General features: G+C 43.2%; 1 protein-coding gene across 1 annotated transcript in view; it reads right to left on the minus strand.

Moving 5' to 3' along the window:
- Positions 1 to 5,277: 5,277 nt before the first annotated feature.
- The window catches only part of plekhh3 (pleckstrin homology, MyTH4 and FERM domain containing H3), a 30,892-nt gene continuing 12,758 nt past the window's right edge, over positions 5,278 to 23,411 (minus strand). The window contains exons 3-13 of the mRNA XM_038704246.1: positions 22,548 to 22,642; positions 17,818 to 18,000; positions 16,574 to 16,731; positions 13,872 to 13,995; positions 12,898 to 13,195; positions 10,959 to 11,166; positions 10,670 to 10,797; positions 9,925 to 10,045; positions 8,999 to 9,487; positions 8,676 to 8,867; positions 5,278 to 7,511 (exon numbers count right to left, since the gene is read on the minus strand). Of these exons, the coding sequence (XP_038560174.1) occupies positions 7,341 to 7,511; positions 8,676 to 8,867; positions 8,999 to 9,487; positions 9,925 to 10,045; positions 10,670 to 10,797; positions 10,959 to 11,166; positions 12,898 to 13,195; positions 13,872 to 13,995; positions 16,574 to 16,731; positions 17,818 to 18,000; positions 22,548 to 22,642 (2,167 nt within the window). The 3' untranslated portion in view covers positions 5,278 to 7,340. The remainder of the gene's footprint in view (positions 7,512 to 8,675; positions 8,868 to 8,998; positions 9,488 to 9,924; positions 10,046 to 10,669; positions 10,798 to 10,958; positions 11,167 to 12,897; positions 13,196 to 13,871; positions 13,996 to 16,573; positions 16,732 to 17,817; positions 18,001 to 22,547; positions 22,643 to 23,411) is intronic.

A 23,411-nucleotide genomic window follows, 5' to 3' on the forward strand; every position in this document is an offset into this window, starting at 1 on the left:
TCAATGAATTGCTCCTGCCTTCACATTGTGGTTTTGTTTTGTTTCGCAGTGTATGATATTTCTCCCCTAATAACCTTTAGGGTCTCCCACAACAGACGGTGATACTGAGTCCGATTTATTCTCTCGTAAATAATTATCTATCTCGGTGGATATTAACATGCAGAAATCTCTATCTGACGATAAAGGTGGGTCCAATCTCCAGTTGGGCGAGAGTGGTCCGAATCCACAATAGCGGAGTATTCAGTTTTCTTAACCGAAGAAAGCAGAGTCTATGAGAAAATAATCCTCAAATATGACTGATGTACATGTGAAAAGTATGAGAATTCTCTATTGTGTGGAGAAAAGAAAAAACACCATGGATCTATGCAGCCATCTTAAATGGAGACACTAATTTGGAGCTTAAACGGTCCAATGTCTGATCTAAGACGAAGTTTAAGTCACCCTCAACGATCAAATATTGCAAGTTCATGTTGGGGAGAGCGGAGATTAACCTGCTTAGGAAACACATCATCCCAGTTGGGAGCATATACACAGGCAAGTATAACTTGAGTGTTTAAAAAGGGAGCCAGACACAAAGGGAAATTAACTACTTAAGGGTAAATTGTATCTTTTTATTTATTAATATTGCCGTTCTTCTTGCCTTTGTATTAAAGTTTGAATGATAGAGCTGCCCAACCCAAAACCCACAGTTCAACCACCAATTAATGAGTCCTTATCTCAGTTCAAATCTCCTAGGAGTCCATCTTTCTGTATCTCAGTAAGCAAACAAACAAAAAAAATCCTCAGTTTGATGTTCAGTTCCAAAGTTGGCTGCCCCACAGGCTCTGATGCTGGTAAGTAGCGCACTGGCCGTACCCAGGCTGCAACTCGTGACAGCCTCGGCCTCTTTCGGGACTTGTGCGTTTGGTTTGAAACGCCTTCACAGATATTTCCTGAGATGACCGGTGGCTAGAGTGTGATTCGCCACAACACACTTCCCTTTCTACACGTGTCTTTCTGTTTTTCCTGTCCGTCAAAGAGGTAGATGGCCCGAAGATTTCACCCACCAGCACCACCAAGTTACCTGCGGATGGCGGGTGCTACTTTCATTCCCTGTGTGACACCAACGTTTCTGTAGTGTCAGCTTCTGTCAAGCTTAAGGCCATTGTACAACAACAAGTCAAGGTACAACTAACGTGCGAAGCTTTACTCTTGGGTGTCATGTGACTTTGCGATTAGAATATGTCGTTTTATGAAATCGCGATAATATCGCAAATGCAGTTAATCGTTCAGCCCTAGATGCTACTCTTAACTTTCCATCTCAGCAGTATTAACTGATAGCTTAATGAACGACAGGGCATTGTTTTATCCACAAATACTGTTGAAACATAAAACCAAAATTGGGGTGAACAGTGTTATGTGTCCCACAATAGATAGATATTTGGCTATTGCTGCTTCTCTGAAAAAAATATGTATTGGCTTGTTGAGTGTTTACACCCACTGTTATATTACCCAACAAGTAAAATGACAGCAATTTATCTGGACACTATCACATTCTGGAGATTCTCAAAACCAGTTTAAATAAACAATACTTGCCTAATAGTCCAACGAAGTAAGACTAGGGGTAAACCGGGGCGAAAGTAACATGGCGATTTTCTCAGAGCTCTAACTGCATTTTCAGTCCAAGCTGTGACAGCACCTTCAGCACGCAACCCTTGATGGAGCTGCCAAATATCGAGTAATTTCCTTATCGTTTTCCGCGGTAACGTTAGTCTCAGAAAAGCTGTTTTTGAGCACGGTAAGTAAATTTCTGAAGCGGGACTCGTTTCATGTGTCACAGTAAGAATTAATCTACAGGTAATTTAGTGCTTTAACACACCCCGAAGTTTGCCCTGTAAGAGTTTTTCAGTTTAAAAATAAATCGTGTTGACATGTCAGGAGTGTCCCGCTGCTAATGTGGTGACTTTCTCTGGTTTGCAGCATGTATTGAAACATGTTTATGTTTTATTATACCAACAGAATATGCCAAGAGTGAGGGTCAGAAAGACAGTCAGAGGTCTGATTCAGCCAGATGTTTATGAGAGGGCGTTTCTGGACATCTCTGTCAGAAACATCAGTCTCAGGGTAGCTGCTAAGCCGCATGGCATATGCCATGTCACTTTGCTGAGGTACTGCAGGAGGAGGGCAGACCACCAGGGTACAGATCACATTCTAGAGTCCTCTCTGTGGACCAAGAGAAGAAGCTGCAGGCTTACATCAAGAGGGCAGCTGATATTTATTTTGGCATGTAGCCTAAGGAGGTCAGTAAGCTATAGTTTAAAAAAAAAAAAAAAAAACCTCAACATGCAGCTCTCTCACTCTGCTCTTACTAAAACAATTTTAAAGTCATTACACAATGTCAAATTTGTATTTTCTCTAAATAGCTTTTTCGTTTTTACCTTATTTTTATTTACATTTAATTCACATGTTTCTATATTATGTTTAATTTCCCACTGTCTCTGATGCTGCTGCAACATGCAAATATCCCCAGTGCAGGATCAGTAAAGTGTTTGTTTTATTTTATGTTAATCATGTCAAGTTCATAAACAGTCTCCCTCTAACAATTTCTTAACTGCTGCGCAAATATGCATAGCATATTGTTGAAGAAATGTTTTATAAAATGGATTGACATTGCCAATAAACATTTTGAACAAGTATACGGTTGGGTTACATTTGAAACATTTGATGAAACTGTAAATAAATAAATAAAATGAAAATGTAATTTATATATTTTTTGCAAAGATAAAGGACATAATACATTTGCAGCTACATATTTACAAGGTCATATTCATGTATATTTAATAAGAACAAGGGTAACACAAAAAATGTAGTTTTTATTGTGTTAATTTCGACCCAAAGTAACAATGTGCCACTTCAGTTCAAAGTGAAATTATACGGAAGTCGTTCTATATTTGTGCAAACTACCACCTGGTATTGATAGACCACACTTGTGAGTTACTGACCACAGCAAAAATACACTCACCCAAAGGATTATTAGGAACACCATACTAATACTGTGTTTGACCCCCTTTCGCCTTCAGAACTGCCTTAATTTTACGTGGCATTGATTCAACAAGGTGCTGAAAGCATTCTTTAGAAATGTTGGCCCATATTGATAGGATAGCATCTTGCAGTTGGAGATTTGTGGGATGCACATCCAGGGCACGAAGCTCCCGTTCCACCACATCCCAAAGATGCTCTATTGGGTTGAGATCTGGTGACTGTTTTAGTACAGTGAACTCATTGTCATGTTCAAGAAACCAATTTGAAATGATTCAAGCTTTTGTGACATGGTGCATTATCCTGCTGGACGTAGCCATCAGAGGATGGGTACATGGTGGCCATAAAGAGATGGACATGGTCAGAAACAATGCTCAGGTAGGCCGTGGCATTTAAACGACGCCCAATTGGCACTAAGGGGCCTAAAGTGTGCCAAGAAAACATCCCCCACACCATTACACCACCACCAGCAGCCTGCACAGTGGTAACGAGGCATGATGGATCCATGTTCTCATTCTGTTTACGCCAAATTCTGACTCTACCATCTGAATGTCTCAACAGAAATTGAGACTCATCAGACCAGGCAACATTTTTCCAGTCTTCAACTGTCCAATTTTGGTGAGCTCTTGCAAATTGTAGCCTCTTTTTCCTATTTGTAGTGGAGATGAGTGGTACCCGGTGGGGTCATCCGCCTCAAGGTTGTGCGTGTTGCGGCTTCACAAATGCTTTGCTGCATACCTCGATTGTAACGAGTGTTTTATTTCAGTCAAAGTTGCTCTTCTATCAGCTTGAATCAGTCGGCCCATTCTCCTCTGACCTCTAGCATCAACAAGGCATTTTCGCCCACAGGACTGCCGCATACTGGATGTTTTTCCCTTTTCACACCATTCTTTGTAAACCCTAGAAATGGTTGTGCGTGAAAATCACAGTAACTGAGCAGATTTTGAAATACTCAGACCGGCCCGTCTGGTACCAACAACCATGCCACGCTCAAAATTGCTTAAATCACCTTTCTTTCCCATTCTGACATTCAGTTTGGGGTTCAGGAGATTGTCGTGACCAGGACCACACCCCTAAATGCATTGAAGCAACTGCTATGTGATTGGTTGATTAGATAATTGCATTAATGAGAAATTGAACAGGTGTTCCTAATAATCCTTTAGGTGAGTGTATATCACTGTCTAAAACATAATCTTTTAAATTAGGTTTTTCTGTAAAATGGTACTTTCCCCCGTGCTCTCCCCTACTTGTTTCCTGCAAGATTTGCAGAACGTATCAATATCTTGTAAAAATCTTTAAATGTCTGTTAATAGTTGTTTTTCCTCTTTCTTCTGAACTCTGCTCTCTCACCCCTGTAGTCATTTTCACCAGCAATGTAAGACAACCTGTTGCTGTTGATGATTGCCTTGAGTAATGGGAGTAGGATTCACAGAATGCGTTGCATGATGGTTAATACAGGTTCTTGCATCCCAAAAATTTCTGACATGGTGCTTTATACTGTCTGTCTGCTGCTGACACACATTGCTTATTCATTACATGACCAACAAGAATGTCAAGTTGAAGTTGGGCTTGAGCCAGAAATGATGTTAAAATAACTGCCATACAAACTGCAGTGGCATTTTAACAGCATTTGTCACCTACAATAGAGAAAGACAGTTTGCACAGATGAACATGTTGTACAAGTATGGATCTCATTTGAACATATCTATGCCTGTAAATATACTTTAAATAATATCAGGGTTAGTTGCATTCTCTGTATTGTCTAAAATGAATATGCTGTTTCATGTTGCTTTGCTTGTTGGACCTGTTAAAAATGATAAACATTTTCTATTATTTTGTATTTGCTATTTGAGATGTTTCTGCTGTTATATAAAAGGCACATTTGGTGGGTAAAGGCTTTTTTACTTCCCAATAGTCAAAACTGTCTACAAAATGATGAAACACCATTTTCTCCCTCACCTGTAGCAGCAGTGTACTGGTGGCCATTCATCTAACTGTTCAGGCTCATTACCACAGGGGAACGTAAAGGCACTTAGCAACGCTTGCTCAACCAGCTATTGTTTTTAACCAGAAAAGCTTCGGGGGAGGTAAGGCTTTCAGCTCAGCTGCTGGCGCCAAACTTCAGCCTTTTATAAATGTGCCTGGTTGAAAACAATAGTCTTACACTGCTTCACTAGTTGAGACACAAGAAAGCACATTTTCTGATAATGAAACAAAGGAAGTGAATGCTGAGGTTGAACAACAGTATTGGAGACTTCATATGGTAAAATGGTGCTGTTTTTTTATTAATTACTTACAGTATTTATAGTTTATATTGCACTTCCAAGTTAGTTAAAAACAAATAATAGTGCAATTTACTACACACACACATTACAATAAAGGTACCATGCAACATACAAACAAGCTTAATACAAAACAACATCCGTGTAGCTAGGAGCTGCCTGCAGCTGCAGTAGAAAAAGCAAAGACCTGCTTCTGAGCAGGAGACAGGGCTGACAATGGCTGACAGTGCACTGACTCGTCAAGGCCTTTCACGGTGAGAGGTTTTAAGTCTTTAGGCTGGTTATTGCGTGGGGTTGTGTAGCAGACAGTACTCTAAAGTTATACGTCTATGGTCTCAGATTCCTAAATGGGAATCTACATTAAAAAAGGTGTACAATGTATACAACAGGATGTTTTCATATTTGTTTAACATTCTAGTTTAAAGGAAAATTTGAAAACAGTCAAATATAAATGGGGGGTGGGGTCTGTCTGCTTTGGGATAATTTCTTGTTATAAAAACTTATTAAAAACACATCTTTGGTCCATGCTCAAATCCATGACTTGGCGAAACTTTGGCTTCTCAAGAATCCTCAAACAGTGAACACAAAGAAGGAGCTACACAGGATTTACACATCTGGGTCTGCATTTAAGACATAAAGGACAGTAAAAAAATAGCAAAGTTGACATAAATACTACAAAAGCATCCATGGCCTGATTAAAAAGGTTCCTATTTAAATAGCAGGTGGCAGATGGTAAATATGGTGTCACTTCTTACATGATACAGAGTTCTGACTGGGGGTTTATGTGTTTTAATTTCTTCCATTATATATATATATAGTGAAAATAATAATGAACAGAGAAGCACCTGTTTTTTTCAGCAGAGTATAGCTGCATTAGGATAGTAACTGACATAAGCAAAATCAGTCAAGTGTTAACCAAGTTTCATGTCGAGGATTACAGCCAAGACAAGCAGCACAACAAAGGACACATGAGAGCATTTGATGGTAAGAAACGTAGAAACAGCTCCAAAATCCTTTGGTTTATGTGAAACACAATTAACTCAGATCCTGAAAGGAAATGTTTTTTTTTTTTGATCAAACAGACACATACGCACGCACGCAGGCACGCGCGAACACAAACACACACACATACACGCACACACACACACACACAATCCCATAGGTAAGAGTCTATATGGCCACAGCAGCCAAAGTGACTTAGCTACAGAGTTCAACATCTGTTTCCAGTTCCAAGTTCACATGGCTCACTGCATCAACAGTTCCAGGTAATGCAAGCCTGGCGGGGACCTTATGAAAACTGACCGTCTCTGATGAATGTGTCAGCATAAGGGCACATGAGAGAGTGAGTGAGTGAGTGTGTATGTGTGTGAGAAAGAGAGAGAGCCAAAGACTTGGGAGGGGGTGTGTGTGTGTATGTGTCACTGAATTTTCTCAACACTATTCCAGCAGTGCATGAGGAACGACTGCCTTCTAGGAAAGGCAATACAAATATGGCACACTTTGAGAGAAGGAGAGAGAGAGAGAATGGACTCTAAGCCATACCTTCATAAGGGGAGCACCACATCTTATTGTTGCTGTAAGTCCTAACTCTTTTGATGTTATCTCTCCTTGATGTGGCATGACTCACACCAACGTCTCACATTGTCAAGTGGGGTGGGGTGAGATTGGGGGTGTTGCCATGGAGGGTAACAGAGGTGGTTGCGTGACAGGATATGATGGAGGGTGTTTGACTGCTCATCAGCAACTGCACTGGTTTCTGTGGGTTTCTGGGGGTTTCTGGCTTGACTTGCAAAACAGAACCCCTTGCCTTCCCGTCCCAACCCCGCCCCCTCCCCCCTCCATCGAACAGCTCCTTCAGCTGGAAAGCTCAGCAAGGGTTTATTTTCACGGACGGGGAGCGAAAACAGCCCTCTCTTTGTTTTGGCTGCCATGCCGTTCCCAGTGGAGGAGGCGTGGTGTCCTGAGGACTGGGGCTGAGCCTCAGAGGGGCCACGTGGAGGAGGACAGTGGGGGTTGGGGCTGCCCGGGTATGGGTACCTCTCAAACAGGGTGCGAGGACAGCTCCAGCAGGGTGGGTGTTGTTGTAGAGGCCAGGTGGTGGAATCCCACCTCTGTGCTTTCTACTATGGTGATGTCAGCATCTTCCCCTTTCCCTCGCTGGCGACGGATGGCACTGAAATACGCATTCATCAGCTGCATGATCTCAGTCAGCTGTGACACAGAGAGAGAGAGAGAGAAAGAGAGAGAGAGAGAGGTCAGATTGGTGGCAGTCTTAGTGTCTGTCTGGCACTGTCACAGGAGGGTGGAGAGGGTTGATGTCATTCAGCTGCTAGAAAAACTGGATCCTCCAGAAACCGAGGATGATGTTATTTGGCAGATTCTGGAGGACACACACACCCCGTGATCAGAAAAAAAGGCCTTACATGTGTGTGAATATTTCCTCACTTTGACATATTTTGTTCAGCAGCTGTTGCAGAAAAAAGGGAGGGCACTGCAGAGGAGTTCATTTGTTCATCCATCTCTCCGTTACCCTGACCTTGGTGAACATGACCACCAAACCGCCATAAGCCACCATGACCATTACCCTTCCTCTAGTCCTCCTAATGCCTGCCTAAACATGGTGTGTGAGAACACAGACTAAAGTCTTTGGCTTCAACCTACACCTACTCTTCAACTTTAACTGTAACTCTTGAATCACCCTTAACTCCATGCCTAACCATAATCACCCCCTGCAAATCCGCCCTCTCTCTTTTTTCCTGCCCAGTAGATCAAAACTCTGCACATTTATGTCAGAGCAATATGAGGCCTTAAGTTCATAAAAGTGGGAGTCTTTCTCGGTTGTACTTCAATTCGCCCGTGCATCCAATAAATAAATAAAAGACAGTTTTGTGAGATCACAGAGGGATTTTTTGTTCTGTGTGGGAAGATGCAAGCAGATCTGCCCAGTGAATGGCAAGATTTGTTCTCTTGTGAAAAAAAAAAGTCTGTTTGGAAGAACATCCATGTTTCTGAGTAATGTTGCCTAATATTTTTCTCTAACCACTGCAATAAAACTCACCCCCAGTTGACATGTAATGCCAGGAAGTTAGACTTTCGGTGGTTAGCATCGGTTGGAGAGCAGGGGCAGGTTATGTGCCCTTTATTTAGACCAAATTAATGAGTGTTTTTAAAGTGGGTCAGAGAGGTGGAGGGAGGGGGTATCATGAGCAGACAGCCTGCTTCTTTCACTTACTCTGAAGAACACTTCATGGTGATAAGGCCACTTGGCCCTGCACTGTAACACAAACTGAATTCTGACAATGGTGCAGATAGATTGCGTCTCTGCTCCCTTTGGCTTCCTGTGAATGTTAACCCGGGGGGTGTGAGCCACTATACCTTGGTGGTTTCAAACAGCAGATCTCGATCCCCAGCTGTGATTTTGAAGGTGTTGCTGTCAGATACGCCATAGGAACAGATCTGGCCATAAGGGAATGACTCCAGGGCCTCTGCCTCTCCCTGCCGATACAGAGACACGGATGTAGCAGCTACACCCAACCACAACTTCTGGGAAAAACTCCCTGTCGAACTCTGGAGTGAGGAAGAGGTAGCAGTTGTCAGAACAGCTTACAGTTATCCCTTAATTTACCTCAAGAGTCCAAGTGACTTTAGCACTGCGGGAGTCCAACAATAAAACTTAAGCATGACCTCATAATACTCACAATATAAAAGTCCACTTCGTAAAGAGTGCATCCAAAGCCCGACCACTGGCGTGCAATTGTGAGGTAAGCAGCCATACTATCCCTGCGGCTGTAGCCGGCCAGACCTTTCCAACGCTCCAAGATGGATCCCATGACAGCTGCAGCCTCCTCCTTCAGCCGGCTCCGCAAACGCATATCCTGCTCCACCTTTTGCTTGTGTGCTGCTGTAGCTGTGTGGCTCCACAGTGTCCCGGCCAGGAGGCCCGTGGGGAAGAGCTGCGTCGTGGGGCAGCCCTGAGCTGCCACCTGACAAGGAGGCACAGCTTGGGGTGCAGAAAGGGACAAGAGGACTCGAGCTTCTAGCATGTGACCTGGGAAAAGCTCGTCCAGAGGCGGGCAGGGGGCGTGTGTGCTGAAGTCACCCATTAGACACTGAAGCCTCAGGGCAGCTAAGGTCTGCAGGTCCTCTTCACATGATGGCAGCTGGCCACGCACCACCATCTCATGGCACTGCAGTAAAAAGGCCAAAACCAGGACAAACAGGGAGAGACAGAACAGGACGAAAAAAAGGTACAATTTGTCAGCAATAGCCTCAGTCCTGCCATCAATCCTTTCTGCCCCACCCTGTTTTATTGTATCCCATAACTCTTTTATGAGAGTCCACAGGAAAAAATGTTCTAATGAAGCCAGTGCTGGCTGCCTTTTGCCCCCTCTGCACTACAGCCAGTGCTCTTAGTCATGATTTTTATGCACCGTGCTTTATTGCAATCACAGCCGGTAAGACATTAATGATTGTTAAGTAAAAACATGAAAAATAAAAAACTAGGAATGAATCACTGCAGGACAATAAATTATATCTCATTATCAGCACTGAAATGGCCACTTATAATGAAGGCACTCTCAAAGGAGGTTTCTACCCTTTGAGGAGTTGTGTTCTGGTCCATTACCTGCTCAAAGAGGAGGAGATACTCAATGCTGTCCACTGATATGCTGTCAGCATCTAACAGGCAGTAGAGCTTGAAACACAGTTTCCATTGGGATTTAGACTCTGACTCTTTGGTGGAGAGGCTGCACAGAAGAGGGACAGAAAGGGTTAGAAAGCTGGGAAAGGGAACAAATATACTAATATACAAATGGTATACCAAGAGTCTTAAGCCTAGGTGTTAATATGTTACGATATGTTGCCTCCTCAATGTGTAATACCGTTGTTCAGTAACTTGGCAGTTTGCTGAGTTTCACGTTACCCTGTCACTCAGAGTTGTGTGGACGTCGACTCCCACACTTGTTTAAAAAAACAAAGATCCTTTTAATCCAGCTGGATGCCTTATCGTTTCATTCGAGACTTTGCCTTGCACAACCAAATGACATCAGCTTCACCTTGGCTATCCAGCGGCTGGTTTTGCTGACAAAAAGTCCAGTTTCCCAGCAGGGCGTCATGTTTGACAAACAAGACCAGACAAGGTCACCAGTTATCAAGAATACTGGATAACATTCAGCATGGAAGTGAAGATAAATATACAATCCACCACTCTGTTCGCATTCATCTAACGAGTTACAAATAGCTCAGATTCCTGCCAGACTTAAGAGTGTTTTGATAGGGTGTCTGCGTGTTTGGTTTTATTGTGTCTGACTTCCTCACAGTGTCTGTCTGTTCTGTTTTACAGGGTAAAGAGAGACATATACTTTTCAAACCTGGTAAGGATGTCTGCGATCAGAGCGCTGCCTGCGACTGGCTGCTCCCACAGTACGTTCTGCTCGTACAGTGCAAACGTGTTTTTGCTCTCTTGCAGGCCGAGCTTCTCCTGTATCCTTCGAACCACCTGGTGAGGGGCATAGGGGAAGTGGGATGAAAAGAAATGCAATTTTTGTTATTGCATGGCTTAGCAATGTCACACGACTCCTCATTAGGCTAGGAAGTTTTGAATAGGAAGACTGAGAAAAGTTGTGCTATATAGAAGAATACAGACAAATGCGGCCAAACCTCATTGGCGGTAGTGTGAGAGCTGATGTACAGCTGGCAGGATCCGGGGCCAGGATAGTGTACAGTGCACAGCATCTCCTGTCGGCTCATCAACATCTGGATCTCCTCCCAGGATGGCACACACTCCCGACACTTGGTCTTCTCCAGAGCCTCACTGATGAATGACGCATAGTTATCCATCTCAGACTCAGGACTCTGGCTCTGGATCCTGCAAGAAAGAGTCAGAGTCAGACAAGTGGAAACATACCATGTGTGTGTGTGCTAGATATTTGCCAGCAAAACAAAAATGTTGAATACTTAAAAGTGAGAACTTGTTAACGCTTGTGATGTTAACAGTGACTAAAAGTCTGAAAAGTGTTATGCTCCGATTATGGACTTTGGTCATCCTTTTGATTCAACAAAGTTCTTTATTTTCTTTGGACTGGCAATGCTCGAAAGTCAATGAGGCGAGGAATGACAAATGTTCTCACTTTAGCTCTTAGGGAACTTAAAAGGCTCAACATCCCTCAATCCTTCAAAGAAAAGGAAAACGGCAAGGAAAACATGTTTGACTTTGGGTAGCGCATGAAACAGGAAAAGGTGTTTCCGCTCCTGTGAACTGGAGTGACCTGCCACTTCCTCCCGGTGGAGTGTCCAGGAGTGGTAGGTGAGAGCATGTGTTTGCTGTTGTTTTAAAGAAGGGGACACAGGCAGCAGACAACACACTCTCACTGGAGCCTGAAGTCTCACACACTTTGCAGAGTATCAAAAGTGTGAAATACAACCTTACGGAGTTATGAGCTCAGTCCTGTGTAAACACAGGAAAAAAAAATAGGAAGGAAACAATTATACTGTGATGTTCGTCCCAAAATACACAAAACGGTACACAGAGAGAGGCAAACAAGAGGGCCTCAAAAATATTCGATGTCTCCCTCTCTCATAACTATATGGCCACAGGATGGGATTTGTCCTGCTGAAACATAATTAGGAATGTTCCACGGAGTCTGTGTGATCCTTCCTATATTGTCCTCTCTTCACCCTTCTCTGCTCTTTCCTTCTTTCTTGCCCCCCCACCCCTCTGCTTTCTTTCTCCTGGCCTATTCTCTCTGACAGCAGACATTCCCTGGGGGTTCTCAGGGCACTGGGGGAGTGGAGGAAGGTTTCTGGGCCCACTGCCCAGCTCCAGTCTTAGCTCTGCCCAGCTGCAACCTCAGCACTGATCCACAGAGTGAGAGAGTGCGTGAGAGCGATGGCAAGACATATCAAAACACACAGACAGCGAGTTCCACTGCGTTATTATGAATCACCATTGCATGCAACTTTTCCATTAGCTAGAGGGTAATTCACAGTACAGACATATAGATAGAAAACTGTAGTGGTTTAATGGCATGGCGTTAGACAGAAAATCTAGAGCAGGATTTAGCACTGCTTGTAACTTAGATTAGCATGCTTGACAGAGGGGCTAATTCAGACCTGCAAATCCAGCCCTAAAACACTGGATCTGTCTGGGGGAACATGCTAACAATGTGAAGGCATATCATGCTACTATATCTAAACTGGTGGTTAACGGTGCTGGCGCCTGCTTTTTGTCCGCTGTCTAGACCCTGTGTTTTTCCTGCTACTACACACTTGTTCACCTTCATCTCCCAGCACGAAGGGGATCCACTAACCTGTTCTCCCTCACACATTCCCTCATAACCAACAACTGACTCCTGGTCTGATGTCACTACAACTTGTGCTCTGATCACACTCAATGGGTCCTCTCGAGTGAATATATTCAGCTGAGGTAAACAAAAAACATTTGAATTACATACGGCAACTATATAGCATATATATAGCACTTCACTTCTCTATACATTTTTAATCTGTGACCAGTATTTGATTTTACTCGAGGCCTAAAAACATTAAAGTCAACTGTATCGCTTCTTCGAAACATGAGTATACTTTGTGTGTGTCTCACCTCTTTAGGTGGAATCGCAAGTACTTGAGTACGGTGGGCCCAGGTAGGAAGGTGCAACTCATGCAGGTGAGAAGCTGCCAGTAGCGGAGGTGTGCAGCAGTATACGGGGCAGGCGTGTAGCTGGTCTGCTTCACTAGCTGGCAGTAGACCTCGTCGCGGAGGGGCCGCAGGTCCAGGCAGGTCTGCAGCACGCCCTGGATGATGGGAATGGGACCCCTTGCAGACTCCAGCTGCTGCAGGCAGTTGAACAGCTTCACAGCCTCCTCACGCACAGAGCCGTAGCCTTTCCCACTGTGGTCTGGAGAGAGGAAGAAGAGGATGGGTGCAATATTGTGTATTTTGAATTTCTTTTTGTTTTCTCCATTTTTTACATGTGTGTATGATGCTAACATTTTATATAGCAAACATTATTGAGTTGCAGCACACGTTTAAGCTGTAATACAATAGTTTATTTAATTTATTGTTCTTACTACCTTTTTTATCTTTTAATTTTGTGGTTTGCACTTGTTTTAATGAAATAGCCAAACCAAGAAAGGGTGTTGTTACAGTGACCTGCACTGCATTGTGCTAAATGCTGCCTATCAGCAATTCAAACAACAACAGTAATCACAGAGGTTAAACTGCTTCTTTCCAATTAGCAATAAAGTCCATTAATGGTAGTTACAGAAAGTGCTTGCTAACTGTACATGCATAAAGGCTTAAATGGTCAGTTTCTGTTAGGTAGCATAAATAACTGTTAATATAGTCAAGATTATAAGATAAGATTGTTTATCTATTATATAACATCTTCCAAAAGACTCAGCCATCAACACCGAGAATTTAACCTACTTGTTTTATGATCTAGTTTAAAATTATATGAATTTCAAGCATTTTGTAGTCTGTGCTAATTATGTTTACCCTTATCATCATTTTTACCTGAAACTTCAAACATTGTTGCTACAATGACGTATGACGTGTACATGCTAACTGCTTACATGTGTGCTCCAGGCTGCCGTAGGGGAAGGGCAGCAGAGGAGCATACAGGGGACCCTGGGTGTACTTCAGGATGGGGTTGTGCTGGTAGATGTGCTCCACTACCTCTGGGTTGAACTTATTCTCCTAAAGTACACAAGTGAAAAAACGTTGACAACAATATCAATAGACACAGTAAAGACCAAAGTTGCACATGCCCTCAATATGCCTGCTGCCAACCAGGAAGCAACTCCTTGAGTGAGTGTGTGTTTGTCTGTCAGGGGTGACCAAGGACGATTTGACCAGAGTCACAATTCAGCTCTGGCAACTTTCAAAGCGGCAGGAAGGTCAAGTGATGACCCAGCAAACCACACAAGCATGAATGACATGTTATATTTTATCTGCTAGTGTCAATGAGTTTAGTGTGTGTGTTTGTGTCTTTCGATGCCTATGTGGATAGATGCCTTCCAGCAGTACAGATGGCTTCCATGCTACTGCCCTCCAGCACCTGCTGCTCATTAGCAACATTGCCACTGCTCTGGCTCTCTCCTGCCTCTGTAACTCCACCAAACCAGCAACCCTTTCTCTCTGGCTACAAGACAAGTCCGCTTTCACCCCTCCTTAGTGGGGCAAAGTTGACACATTCTTCTGAAGTGTTTGGTGCACACTGGTGACAGGCTTGTCTTTTTGAAATGTGAGAATGAGATGCTGCTCTGTGGAGAATGAACAGCGAGATGGAGCACAACAACCCAGATTATATTCATACCCTGTACATAGATGATTTGGCCCGTAGGCTGTCTCTTTCCTTTGGTCTTCCACTGACACATGCAGTAGTTTAACATTTTGGGAAATAAGCTCATGTCTTTTCTGCTATAAGCTAGATGAGAAGATTGATACCACTCTCAAGTCTGCACGGCAGATAAGATACATCCAGCACCCGGCTAACTTAGCTTAATGCTAGCACTGGAAACCAAAGGTAACAAAATCCACCTACCGTCCAGGATCTCTAAAGCTTACAAATTTAAAACTGGAATGTAAAAACAACAGTTCACCAGGGGTTATGTACTAAACTTGGCTGGGACCAGTAACTTCCTGGGTTCTCCAGTGGTTCCCTGGTATCTGGTCCTGGCCAAGAAATAGTCCAGCGCATTGTCATTTTTACACTTCGGTGTTATAACATTTCAGTCAGAGAGAAATGAAATGAACTCTCGGCATGAAAGTGAACAAGCATATTTTCCAAAATGTTGAACTTTTAAAGACAATTGTCATTTATTACAACTTTGGATCTAAGAACTGGTAATACTGCAGCATTGCCAAGGTCAGTGGAGGCAAGACACAAGCTGTCATATAATAAAACAGCTTGTAAACAAGCCAGATGTTTCAGATAGATTATCTAAACAACTTTATTTGAAGGTAAAACCAAACCTGAGTGCAACTGAAATATGGCTAATAATTCCTTAGTTCACAGGAAAACTATAGGCGATGAAGTCTGTGTGTTAACTGTGATGGACGTTTACATCAGACAGCTTGTCTTCATTTTCACTTCCAAACAAGTTTGGCTCACCTGTAAGTTAGTCTGACTGCTTTTGTTTCTTGCTCAGATTTAATTTTAGTTGCATACCCAGATCTTAGTAATTGCAGTAACCTGGCAAATACATTGTTATTACAGACCCAAATTATTATAACCCAGAGTTAGCCTTTAAATGTAATGTGTTAAAAAAGTTTGCCATTCTAATCTGTTCTTCAGATCTTCTCTCCATTTTTCTCTCTTTGACACATGGCCTCTGGCTGTAGGTCCAAGGCTAAAACTGTAATCCCTGCTCTCCCCTGTGTCTGTGGCTGGAACATGAATCTATGCTTTAAAGATAAGGGAGTAGGCCTGTTCACACAAAGCCTCTTCTGTTCATTCTCTCTTTGATTTTTGCAGCAGCAGTCCTAATCTCACACTCATGAGGGAAATGCCTCGCCTATTAGAGAAAGTGTGCCTGTGCATAAAGGTGAGGGAGGGAATTCAACAGACTGAGGGAGTGGGTCGGGGGGGGGGGGGGGGGAGGGGGGAAAGCATAAGAGAGTGAATGGGGAGCATTTTTAAAGCAGGCTCCCTCTGTTGCTCCAGAATATAAACTTGGCCCCTCCTAGCGAAGAAGATGGGGGCAGATGGAGGCAAGTAGATTAACCATTTTTTATGAGATTAGGGCCTCTCTTTGGGAGATTACGGAGACAGGAGGCCAGGCAAAGGACTGCTTATCTGGCCTTGCTGCTTCACACCAAGCCCTCCTCTCTCTGCCAAAACTGCCCCTCTCTTCACCCCAGGGGCAGACTGATGCAAGATGAGTCATCTATCTGCTCAATGAGATTCCAGCACACCATGCTCTCTAGCAACCCCTGGTCTAAAAATATGGCTGCTCCTTATAAACATAATTCATTCTCCTTCCACGTGAGAAGGTAAAGCAAAAAGGGTCCTTTCAAGTCCTTTCACATTGCACACACACAGATTTTCTGAGCGCTCAGTAGCTGGAATTGCCTTTATCTTGAAATGACCTCTCTGCCTCAGGTCTATTATTATGTCCTGTCCCAGTGTAGTGGAATAAGATGAGGTCATTCAAAAGAGAAAGGCAAGCAGAGGAAACATTGGACTCCCAGCCTGATGAGGCGGTGTGGTTTTTATGGTAACAGAGCAGGGTCGAGCAAAAGCAACTGTGTATATATGTGTGTTGTGGCCCACCTCGATGTCTCGAATCAAGAGCTGTGTTGGTGTTTCCACTGGTGCTTTGGTATCAATGATTTTCTGTATAGCACATGCCCAGTGCACAGCCTCATTGAAGTGCTTGGTGTAAAGCCTGTAGCAGTGCTTCCGCCCATATACTGTGATGCTCCAGTAACCTGAAAGAAACACAAAACAAAAACATTGAATTTTATGTGATTGGCACTTAAATTTACACTGAATGTTATTTAACAGTGTAATTTAAGTAAATAGGGAAGAGAGCAGTGAGATTTCCCTGCACAGGACACCCTGCATATCTAGCGTGACTCCCTCTCCCCGACTTCCTCTCTTAGTTTCACTGAGAATCAAAGGTCAGCCTGAGAGGAACCTCAGACCACGCCAAAACCAAACGAGAACAATTATCCTAGAGATGAGTTAGGACATAAATTACAATCCCAAAATTAAGGTTTTACAACTGAGATTATGACATGGTGGTATTTCCATTGCCTAATTTGAACCTGTTTGTTGCCTTTACATTAAAGGGTCAGTAATGCCAAACTAATATTTCATGGTAACAACCAGAAAATACACAGAGGAAGTAAATATTTCATGCAACTCTATGTGACAAATTTCTTAGTTGCTTAGGAGGAACACAAAGTTGTTCAGTAGTAAAATAGCCAACAAAGCTTGGGACAAAGCCACTGTTATAAGTGCACTTCTGTCCAGAAAACTCCCCAGGCATATTGAGTTAGTAAGACCAATTTTTGGGTTTGGGTTTACACAACGGTTTGGACATTTTAAGTGGTTTGGTGAAGTCAGCAAGACATAATCCCCTCTATTGACGAATAGGCAGACAGAGAGTGAAATGTTTTGACTTATACAGACACACAAAAAGGACAAGACATCCCTGTGTCTCTTCCTGTGCAAAGACGTTCCTCTTTATTCTCTATGTCTTTTGTTTCTTTCATTCCAGACAGGGAAGGGAGATACCGCTGGTTACTCAGATGTGAGGTTTCTAGACCAACCATGAGCCCTGTTTTGGACCAAACACAGCTGGGGCTTCCCAAACTTACTCATAGTAATAGCACTCATGGGAAGGGAAAGGGGACCACAAAAGTTCACTTACATATCGAGAGACCCAGAAAAACTTCCTAGGAATTTTTGAAAATGTCTATGGTCACCACACCGCCTAGGGAATTAACACAGGTCTTAAGTATATATGAGTGTGAGTCAGCTATGCATCAGCCCTTCTGTGTGCCCCTCACCCGTCTCCTTGTATGTCTGCTTGTCTGGCCAGATGACAGAGCAGAGGTTGGTGAGGACCAGCGTGCCCAGTCTGCGGGCTGCTTTTTCTGGTCCGCTGTAGTAGTCGAGGGAGTCCTGACTCAGCACGAACCAGTACCGGCGCTGCTTGATCCAGTTGCCTCGCACTTCCCGCAACAGCCACCCTTTAAATAAGATATACACATGTCATATAGAAACTCAACTTCAAAACCTAATAACACAGTGACTCTTACTATTGCCAGTTGAACTGAAACCATTATTTAAATAATAATTTGGTCAAACAACAGAAAATTAATCTGGAACAATTTTGATAATAGGTTCATAGTTTAAGTCATTTTGGCAAAAATTACAAACATTTGATGGTTCAACTTACTTGCAGCTCTACATGCGAGCATAAGCCTCATACATTAATGGGGATGGGCATTGTTTGAAATATTTTGATAGTCATGCCAAGATCATGGTAACAGTATTGATAACAAAACAATACTTTTACAATACATTACATTGAGAAATATACTCTTTTTTTTAATCTTGCCGGCATCAATTAAGTTGTCATTTTATTATGCTATCAGACAAAGCCTTATTTACACAGTACCAACACACCAAGGCAAGAATTTCCTTTGAAAGGTCTGGGCAGTAGGTGGGCTAGTCATGGAGCTACTAAACCAGTGCTGCACCTTGTCTTCACTCAGAATAATCCCCAGGGCATGTAACTGTCCATAAAGTTTGTTGCAGTCTGTATGTGACTGCCTTGTTGGGTAAATACTAGGGGATAAAAATACAGCCAGCTAATGGCATAGGCATTAAAGCCTGCATGCAGGCAACATAATTACCACTTTAGAGGTTGACAGAAAGAGAACGAGAGCAAGACTATATGTACTGGAACAGTGTGAGAGAGAGAGACAAAGAGAGTAAAGCAGACATGCATTCAGCCAGTTCATAGGCATTCCCATTGGTCTTGCCAGTTCTGGATCTACTGTGCAAGACTGTTGTGTTCCCAAAGTCCTGAGGGTTTGGAAAGACTGCAACAGCCCGGTTCCACTTTTTCCAAACAGAAGTGGACCTCTTCTCCCCCTTCAGCCATGTGTGCAAATTGTTCCTGATAAATATTTAATCTCAAAGTTGATCTACTAGTTTGGCAGAGCTCTGTCCAGATGCTGCCTGGAGAAAACAGACAGAGGAGGATTGAAGAGTCCTGGTATGGGAGTCACAGTTCATCATGAGGGCTGACGGGAGAGGCTGGCACCGATACTAGCCAGGGTGGAACCATCTGCGGGGGCAGGGCACTGTGCCACTTGTGGGGTGGCTGAGCTTGTGCGTTCATATGGCTTGTGCATCCATACTTGAGAGTGGTTTTAAAGGAACAATTAGGCAATGTACCTTCAGCTTCCTACCCTGTGAAAACAGCAATGACGCCAAACCAGCATCACAACTTCCTCTGTGGTTAGCAAGCTGTGTGCCACCTGTTAGCCAGCGCTCATTTCGCCTGCATCTTTCTTCCCTCTGCTCTCACTCTCTTCCCATTTACTTTAATCTACCTCATTTCTCTTCTCTCCCTGTTTTTGTCCTTGCCTGAAAGTGGTTTTCCCAGGCAGTGCAAAGCTTCCATTGCCTCACTGCTACTCCAAAATAAAAATGGGGGTGGGGGGTTGAAGCCTCTCAGGCTATCTTTCCTGTTTGAGAATGCTTTTAGTGGCAGGTTTGAACCAATCATAAACCCACCCAATATAGCCCAAAGCAAAAACCCTGGAGGTACTTAACACCACATCAGAGGGGGGCAGCATCAAAACCCAACGTGAAATGGATAAATAAAAACCATGAGGTAAGTCGGGCTAAGCTCGCTGACAGCCTGGATGTAGGATGGGGGAGGCAGACAAGCTGACTGGGTGAGAGACATGGAGAGAAGGGCATGCCTCCTACCTTGACGCCTCTGTCACAGACATGGGACGTCCCACAGAGGCTGCTCTATTTGGGAATTTAAACAGTGCGATAGGTAAAGGAGAAAGACAGAAAGAGCAGCAGTGTCCCGGGACCCCCTGTGTACCCCTCCTATGGACCCTCATCTGGATCCCATCTCTGTGGCCTGCTAATGTCTCCCCTGGGGGACACGGCTCGCCCTTAATTTGTTTCATTTGTGAACCCTGACCCCCAACGCCCTTCCCCCTCAAACACAGATTGAGCAAACAATCTATCTCTGTGCATTTCTATCTCTTTACTGCACGCCTCCTGTCACTATGATTTTTAAATAACATTATAATATACAAGCACTGCAAATAAAATACACCCCACTTCAAAGTTTCATGCACATTTTTGAAAAATTGCTACGCAGACTAGTGCTTGCTGGTATTTCACAACTAATTTATCAGTAAAACACTTTTTCACTTAAGGCAAACATTTTCCTGTTTAACTCTCAGCCCCTGAACCAAAAGCCATAAGATTGACTTCATGTTAAAGGTTTTGTAAATACAGTCTAAAATCAGACAGAAATTATGAGAGTATGGCTTGCTCTGTCAAATTCCTGTGGGGATCAAAAATTATTAGGTCTGCTACTGTTGTCAGCTGGCGGTTCTGGAATTTTAACAATGTACAGTTGAAACCAGACGTTTACATACACTATATAAAAAGACACATGCTTTTTTGTCATGACATGAAATCAGACAATCACTTTTCCTGTGTTTTATTATTTATATTTGCTAAATGCCAGGATAATGAGAGAAGGATTTATTTTTTTTTTATTACTTTTGTCAAAGTCAGAAGTTTACATCCATTTCATTAGTATTTGGTACCACTGCCTTTAAACTGTATGACTTTGGTCCAACGTTTTGGATATCCTTCCACAAGCTTCTCACAATAGTTGGCAGGAATTTTGGGCCATTCCTCCTGACAGAACTGGTGTAACTGAGCCAAGTTTGTAGGCCGCCTCGCTAGCACATGCCTTTTAAGCTCTGCCCATAAATTTTCCATAGGATTCATAGATCAGGGCTTTGTGATGGCCACTGCAAGACATTGACTTTGTTATCCTTAAGCCACTTTGTAACCAGTTTGGCAGTATGCTTCAGGTCATTGTCCATTTGGAAGACCCATTTGCGCCTAAGCTTTAACTTCCTGGCTGATGTCTTGAGATGTTGCTTCAGTATTTCCACATAATATTCTTTCCTCATGATGCCATCTATTTTGTGAAGTACACCAGTCCCTCCTGCAGCAACAACCCCACAACATGATGCTGCCACCCCTGTACTTCACAGTTGGGATGGTGTTCTCAGGCTTGCAAGCTTCCCCCTTTTTCCTCCAAACGTAACGATGGTCATTATGGCCAAACAGTTCGATTTGAGTTTTGTCAGACCACAGGACATGTCTTCAAAAATTAAGGTCTTTGTCCCTGTGTGCATTTGCAAACCGTAATCTGGCTTTTTTATGTTTCTTTTGGAATAATGGCTTCTTCCTGGCAGAGTGGCCTTTTAGCCGATGTCGGTACAGTAATCGTTTCACTGTGGATAATGACACACTCTTACCAGCTTCAGCCAGCATCTTCACAAGGTCTTTTGTTCTTGGGTTGATATGCACATTTCGGACCAAAGACACAGAACCCGTTTCCTTCCTGAGCGGTATGATGACTGGACATTCCCATGGTGTTTATATTTGCTTATAATTGTTTAAACATATGAACATGGTACCTTCAGGCATCTAGAAATTGCACCCAAGGATGAACAAGACTTGTGCAAGTCCACAATTCTCTTCCTGATATCTTGGCTGATTTCTTTTGACTTTCCCATGATGTTACACAAGTAGCTGCCCTCTGCTCTGGAGGGAAACTCTTCTCCTCCAACAGTGAGACCAGGACAGAGAGGGGACAGCAGTAAGGGAGGGGCACTAGCCAAAGGTGCACAGTAACTGCTGTCAGAATTAGGCAACCTGACTGCCGCCATTCCAAACAAGACGTAACTTATCCAAGTGCTGGCATTTTACTGCTCCCTTTCAGTAGCAGGCCAAGAAGAAAAAAACAAGCGAAAAATCACACAGAAATATCTTATGAGATCATTCCTCAAAAGCATCAGACACCCAAGACGGCACTGCTGATGTCAGTAGCTATCCTTACATGAACACACAGAATCGGGAGGGGGAGTGGGAGCAGCTGTGGGCCACATGTGGCCAGAGAGGGGCTGGTTAAGGGACGAAAGCGCAGCATGGAGCTACAACAGTTCTTCTTAGGAGACAATTAGGGCAATGAAATATGTACTCTACTTAATGAGATAACCAGCACCAACCTAACAATACAACAATAATATTTTATTAACTAGAGGACAAAGTATGGCTGCAACTAAAGATTGATTTCATTATTAATTAATCTAAAGATAGTTTTCTGATTAATCTATTGAATGTTTGGTCTGTAAAATGTCACGAGCCTGAGATGTTTCCAAATTACACGTTTTGTCCAACCAACAGTCCAAAATACAAATATATTAAATTTGAATTCATACAAAACAAAAAAGCAGCAGATACTTGCAATTAAGAAGCTGGAACCGATGAATGTTTAGCATCAGTGCTTCAATAATTAAATGGTAATCATTTTATTTTGATTGAATAAATGATTAAATCAACTTATAGTTTCAGCCGTATGTTCAGATCACCAAAACTGTACAAAGTTCTGTTGAAGGAGGACCACAGTATTGGTGGTGTTATGTTCTGTCTTTGTTGTGTGAATGAGACTCACCTTTGACCAGCAGTTCAGGCTCTTCCTCCGAACCCATCTTATTATTCTGAATTATCATGTCCTTCATCTCGTCAGACACCTCTGAGACAGTGTGCCTGTGTGGAGGAGCAGATAGAGAATGTAAATAACTCTGCTTCCCTCTCAACTCAAGTCTTCCCCTGACTACCCCCTCCCATTGGATAGCTAATTGGCCCAGAGACACACAGTCGGCTGTGGACCCCCCTCCCCATGTGACACTGTGCCAACCACAAGCCTCTCTGATACTCTTAGGTGGGGGGGGTCACACGGCGGAGACTGGAAGAAGTGCCACAAATATCTGTCCTCTAGCATTCACTCACTTTCCCTCCCTAGCAGCACGCAACCACACAAACACACACTGATACATACCAAGCCACTGTGGACGGCTCATCTCTCTTATCACTTTGACCGCCGTGCCAAGCGAGCTACTTAAAATAAACGTGACAGAGCGACGCCGGCCTGACTCCCAGCCAGCTAGCTCACACCGATCAGATGAATGCAGACAGTTCAAGAGGTCACAGCCTTGGATAGTTAAAACCAGAAACATCAAAAACATCTGTAAATCTGCTGTTCTTTCTTTTCCTCTTTAATGCATCTTCATCACGTTTGCAGCTACCTCCACATAGAATGACACTTCAACATCTGGTCAGGCAAGGTTGTGGAAAACTTCAGACTTTGTTATCTCAGGCCAAGGCCAATTTCCACTCAATTAGATTGTTTAGAAGCATTATCTCTTCACATTTATTTATCTAATTACTCATTTATTTTCTCCGTTTCCTGGGTCTAACTAGCATGTGAAGCAGTGACAAACCCCTCCTTCATTCCTGTCCTCATTGTTCAGGAAAT

Source organism: Micropterus salmoides, unplaced genomic scaffold, assembly GCF_014851395.1.
Source record: "Micropterus salmoides isolate LMB-PRFRI ecotype aquatic unplaced genomic scaffold, ASM1485139v1 Ms_hic_scaffold_10, whole genome shotgun sequence".
In the NCBI taxonomy this organism is placed as follows: Eukaryota; Metazoa; Chordata; class Actinopteri; order Centrarchiformes; family Centrarchidae; genus Micropterus; species Micropterus salmoides.